General features: G+C 40.2%; 1 protein-coding gene across 1 annotated transcript in view; it reads right to left on the bottom strand.

The window, feature by feature from the left end:
- Positions 1–292: 292 nt before the first annotated feature.
- PCDHAC2 (protocadherin alpha subfamily C, 2) overlaps positions 293–6,000 on the bottom strand; it is a 44,248-nt gene continuing 38,540 nt past the window's right edge. The window contains exon 4 of the mRNA XM_042836437.1: positions 293–2,570. Within this exon, the coding sequence (XP_042692371.1) occupies positions 2,260–2,570 (311 nt within the window). The 3' untranslated portion in view covers positions 293–2,259. The remainder of the gene's footprint in view (positions 2,571–6,000) is intronic.

Here is a 6,000-nt window from a genome sequence, read left to right as displayed (position 1 = left end):
CAGCTGAATGCATTACCCCAATTGTGACCTGCAAGCCATAGTTTGTCCAGATGCCAAAGAAAAGAATAATTCCCTCCCCAAACCATAAGCTTGTTCCTCTAGGCTAGACTTTGAAATTGAATCAAGTGGCATTGCTTTTATTGCCAGTAAAACAAGACTGGTAGCAAAGGAAAACTGAATAGACCACATGAGGCTCTCGGCAGTTTGCACTTTGAGAGATTCATTCTTTTATTAGAGCTTTATCTTCTGTGATGATTTAAGACTTGCATCAGGTTTCTCAAATGAATACTAATTGACCTGCTCTGAACTGTCAGCAGTTTGGAAACGTTAACCATCCAGGACACGTCTCAAGAAATCCAGTTGTTCTCTTTGATCCTAGATTAGAGCGACTGGCAGCAATGTGAGAGCTCTGTAGTTTCTTACACAGTTCCAATTAGTACAGCACTTGAGCTTTATTCTGTGAAGGTACAGTAATGTAGAAAACTCCATGGAATTCCCTCATCAGCTCTATTCTTTTTAAAAATACATGTATTGGTTTTATACCAGCATCTCCAATCACATTTAGCACTCCAATTATAGGTTTAGTAATTCACAGGGCTTTAGCTTCAATGAATCTCAGAATGCATGCATGGCTTGATTTAAGAAAGATATTTTACTTGTGTTTCATACACAAAAAAAAAAAAGAACAACTGATAATCAACAGTGGCTTAAAAAATTAACACTACTCCACTTTTTCACAAGTGTACAAAAAAAGAAATCATGAATTTACATTCAACGGTAAAGCTTAAAGTCCACTCTAATAATAGTTGCATTGACATTCACATACACAAGCACAGAATAAATATTTCAGGATTCTTATAAGAGCATACAGCATACATACAGTACTTGAATTTTACATAATAAGTGTTAATAGGGTCAGAAATTCATAATCTCATAGAAAAAGTAAAATTAAAGTCAGAAAAGGGGTGTGTAGAAGGTAACACCAAGGTACTGCACAGAACTAGCAGGTTAGTAAATCCATTTGCGTGAGGAGTTCGCTTCTGCTTCTTCATATTAGGACAGTTTGTTTGCAAAGGTGTATTGAAAGTGCAGATTAATGCAAAAAAATTAAATTCTTGTATTCATTAATAACATGCAAGAGGCAGCCCCCAAGTGACCCGACAGAATAAAGCTGTTATTGGCAAGTGGCCGATATAACACAGATGTCTCAGGCAATTTTTCTAAAGCACTTTAGTAGCAGCAATTTTAATTTATAATGGCTCTAGATTGACTTCTGTTTGGGTTAAAGGGCATCATATTTCTATAACATTTACAGCTATATTTCTTTATAAATAAATATCTCAGATAACAAACAGCATAGTTAACATTTCTTTTTTCTCTCTTTTTGCATAAGTGTCGTGGAAAAACTCTGACCTTTTCAGAGACAAAATGTGCAAAATAATCAAAGAGTGGCAACAGGGACACAGAGCATCACAGTCAGTCACATACCGGGATGTCAGCCCAGCCCTCCCTACAGCATTAGGGCCTTGCTGGGGTAATGCAGGGCTCCCAGGGACAAGTTCCCAATGGCTTGCTTGGTAAAAAGATAACATTTATGGTATCTTAAAGAGCTGTAAATGTGAGGTTTTCTTTGTAGGAGTGTGTACAATACGTCATGTGTAAGACTCAGTATTCCCACACAGTGACTTCTCAAAGTTTGAAAAGTCTGGTCACCTTTCAGACATTTCCTCCCCAGCCTGAACATCTCTGAACAAGTATGTTTGTTGGGTATTTCCTCTGTTCTGTATTTACCAGCTCTTCTTGCATCTTACAACCTGGTTTCTTATCACCTAGCTGACATCTGCACACAAAGATTTCCAATCAGATACAGGGTGCACAATATTAAAACTTTTAAACCTGCCCTGTAAGTGTCATCAAGACAGGAGCACAGGAACCACAGTGCAGAGAGTCCAACCTCTCACTGGCTGTACTGTGAAGATTCTCCTTTTCGGCGTAGGAGAAAGGAAACTTGTGTCTGCTTTTTAGATTCTGAAAACAAGCCAGAGTGGAGAAAAAGAGTTAACACCAGACTTAATAAAGCTTTTCAAGACAAAACCTGTTAAGCAATTTAGACAGACACCATGAATTTCCTGTGGATTTTCTGAAGTCTGTACGTACAGGAAATTTGTTAACAGGAGGAAGAAATTGGGAGTTGCTACATAGGAGAAATCTGCCATTATTACAAAAACTGGCTAAGGGGGTTCTTTCATTATAAACCCCTCACTGGTCACTGTTCTCAGTGGTGCTGTTGCCCTTTTCTTTTTTCTCCTGAGTCTTGTTTCCCTTCTTCTTTTTCTTCTTTTTCTTGGTCTCTTCCTTCTTGCCAAAGGTTATGAAGTCACTTTTGTCAATTTGGCTGTTTGGTGGCTCCTGCCGGATGGAGATGATTGCAGGAGATCCTGGGATAATGAATTTGTCTGGCAACTCACCAGGACCACCTTGTTTCGAATTGCCGGGTCCAAATTTAAAGGTCCAGCTGTTGCTGTTCACACCAGCTCCCACTGGGGGGGACACCTCTCCTGCCTCAGGTTCTGAAAAAGTCAAAAAACAGCAAAAAGAGCTCAAAATGTCATGATATACAAGGATTCAGTGAGTATTTAGCCTCATAAATGAAGTTTGTGGCTTTAGCCTATGCCTGTGCTGAGTCTTGGTGGTCTAGCTGCTTATCTGGGTGTTACTGACTAGTCCACGTCCCAGCTGTTCAGTGCTAGATTGACCCCCATACCACTTGGCTCCATGTGCTTTGGATTCCCTGTTGTGCCAGAGCATTGTTCTCTGTATTCTTTATTTCTGAATTTGAAGTGTTCAGAATAAGAGATTGTTGTGAAACAGCCCACTGGTGTTTCGTATAGCGTGGTACCCAAGCATCAGTGCTGCACAGCACAGGGGTTTGTTTGAAGGTGATAAATCTTTTGGGATAGTGTTAGAGGAGCGTCCAGGGCAGGGGGAGTCAAACTTATGCACATCATCCATGCTGAGTACCACAGAAAACCATCCCATCAGTTGTGTTAAGAATTCTCAATAGAGGGATTGAGTTGGTATGTATGTATTGCAGTATGATCAGCAGACAGGGCCCTGGAGCAAAATACATGGGTGTAGTGATTGCCTGGACAGGTGTGACACAGGACTCCTACAATCAGGATGTAGAACCTGACCTCAGAAATATTCACTGAGTTACTCAAGCTGAGGTTCTACCCATCTGCTCTTCTGCCAGGAAATGTGGTGACTCTTGAGAGATGGAAAGCTCTTCTAACCTATTCATTTATACGAGAAGGGGGAAATCAGAAAGGGCTAGTGCCAAATTCGTGGTGAGCTGTCAAAAAATGGTCTGGAAGGAAATAATACTGCAGTGAGTCCTCAAATTGAGAAACTCCTCACTACTAAGTTCCTTTTTTCCTATTGCAATGTCACAACATAAAGGCTGGGAAAATCAGCCTGGTGACCATCTCTCGTTTTCTTGAATCAACATTGCTATATGGTAGATTGCAACACTTTATACAGGCAAATGTAAGTTCTGTCCCCAGATTTAGCCTCACACTATGTAAGTTCTTCATTTTCCTTCCATGATTTTGCCATGAATGAGCCAGTAAGATGGGAAGTTCATGCACGTTGCCTCAGCAAAGACAATTTTCCAGTGTAATGAGATATTCTCACATGATGGAAAATCTTAAAACCTTGCTGTTTGTGTCTTCTCACACTCTGAAGAGTATTTGTAGTTTATACAGTTCCCAAATTGGGTAGGTAAAACATGTTCACTTTAGTGTATCCCTTTAAGTACTTGAGGGATTCTGGTCAGGTGAAAACTCAGTGCTTATGCATTGATCCTAAAGCCATCAGACCTGATGAAAAAATGTTCTTATCTATACCCTAAAAGCACGATATTAACCTGCCATGCTTGTAACACTCATAGCCACACACAAATTCTTGCAATAACACACAAACACTGCTAATCTTGTGGCTCTCATGAAGTCTCTCCACTGCATCCTGCACTGGGTTTGCCCAGCTAAACAGGCCAAGATCTCCAGTGGGGAAGAAGGGATGGTAATGGTGTTCACAAAGTTTTCTAATGTTGTGAGGTAGAACATGTGTTGTGGTGCATACAGAGGGCTTTCCTGATTCAAAAACTAAGGGACACATTTTGCTGCCTGACAGCTTCTTTCCTGCCTGGCAGCAAAACAAACACTTTTGGCAAGATTATTTCTCTTCACCTTTTTCATACTCACACAGTGTGTCCACGTTACAGAGCCAGAGAAATCTGTACACATCAGCATTGCCTCTGACTTTACCTGTGTAACAGTTTTACCACAGGGAATCTTTTAAAAAGAGTTTATACGGCTGCTTTTACAACATGATGTTGGATCAAGATTTAGAAGAGCTTCTTCATTTTGCCCTCAGACTGCCTCTGATGATGAAGCAGCTTTAACTTTGAGTTTATGTTCTTTCCAGGAACTGCCGAAGTACTTTTAGTGACCTTAATTTAATCTCTTGAGTCTCAAATATATTTATTTATTTTTTTAAAGATATTATTAATGCAGAAGTTCTTCTATTCCGTTTTGGTGAGCTGAAGCTGTTCTGTATGTTTCCTATGACCTTAACTCTCAGCTTCAGATTTATTTTTAATGCTTGTTGTTGGTAATGGAAATGTCCTAAGAAGCCCTTTCATACTAAATACATTAATACGAACCAGCTTTCATTTCTGCTTAATGGAATATTTTGGTCAGGTACATTTCATATTGCTTTTGTTTCTTTGAGGCAATAAATTACAAATGTGAACATTGAAAATGTGAAATGTGTTCTGGCCTATTTCCCAATTATTTATCATTCATCTCTTTTCAGCAATATAGAATGTGAACTTCCACAGAGTACACAATAAATTAAGCCCTGTTTGACAAATAAAGTCCTCCTTCCCAACAAGGCTGTGCAGCCTTCAATCCAAACAATTCTGGCCTAGGCTCAATGCTATTTTCCTGTTCTTGGCAGAAACAAAACAAAATAAAACAAAACAACCCACAAACAGCTGAAGGTGACCTCCAACCACTTCTGAACCATTCTTGCTCTGGCTGGGGATGGCCCTGCAGCAGTGAACAGCCTAAAAATGGGTTTGAGACATGTAAGGTTACAACACCACTCAATGGATCTCACTGCCATTACTGCACAGCCAAAACACATCTTATTTTTAACATGTGACCATTCACTTTTTTTAACATTTGGCCGTGGCATTTCAATGTGGCCATATTAGGCTGAAGATAGGGAACAAGGCAATGACTCTGTATTACCCATTTTTGTAATAAAGAAAACTTGCAAGAGCCTGTAAGAACAGAGGGTACCCTTGCAGTGCAGTACCTTTTTTTCCTTGAATGAAAGCTCTTTCCAGGCTTGTTAGTCTGGAAAGCTGCACGTACACGCCTGCATTACTGAAATCTGATTGAGAACAGGATACTGACCCTTTAATCTGGTTCTGCCCAGACAAATCCACTCACCAGATGAAGTCAGTAAAACATATCACAAATCCAACTGACATCATGCAGCCAAACACAACGAGCCCACCATTTCAACCTTGCAATCTCTATTCACCTAAAGACTATGGTGCTTGCCTGCATTTCTATGTGATTTTCTCCCCCCCTCCCCCCAGACCTTCAATGTTTGTTGCCATACAAACTAAGCATATTAATTATATTCCTTAATTCTCGCTAAGCCAAAGGAAACCAATTATCCCTGCAGCTGTGTGGAGAGCTTACATGCAAAAAGACTGAGATGGGCAGAACGTAATGAGTTAATAGCCTTCGTTTCCTAGGAGAGGGGCTTCTACAGCCTCCTCAGGAAATTTCACTTTTGCTTGATTTACCAGGTAATGTGTTTGCATTTGGACTGGCAGGCTGGAAGGTCACAGTTCAGCCATCCTAGGAGCATTGCATGTTTAGCCATTTCAGATCGAGGGTAAATGTCACGTACCATTGAGTT

This window comes from Centrocercus urophasianus, unplaced genomic scaffold, assembly GCF_019232065.1.
Source record: "Centrocercus urophasianus isolate 14NV4802_14NV808 unplaced genomic scaffold, USGS_Curo_1.0 seq_60, whole genome shotgun sequence".
Lineage (NCBI taxonomy): Eukaryota > Metazoa > Chordata > Aves > Galliformes > Phasianidae > Centrocercus > Centrocercus urophasianus.
This window is presented reverse-complemented; position numbering and strand designations above follow the sequence as displayed.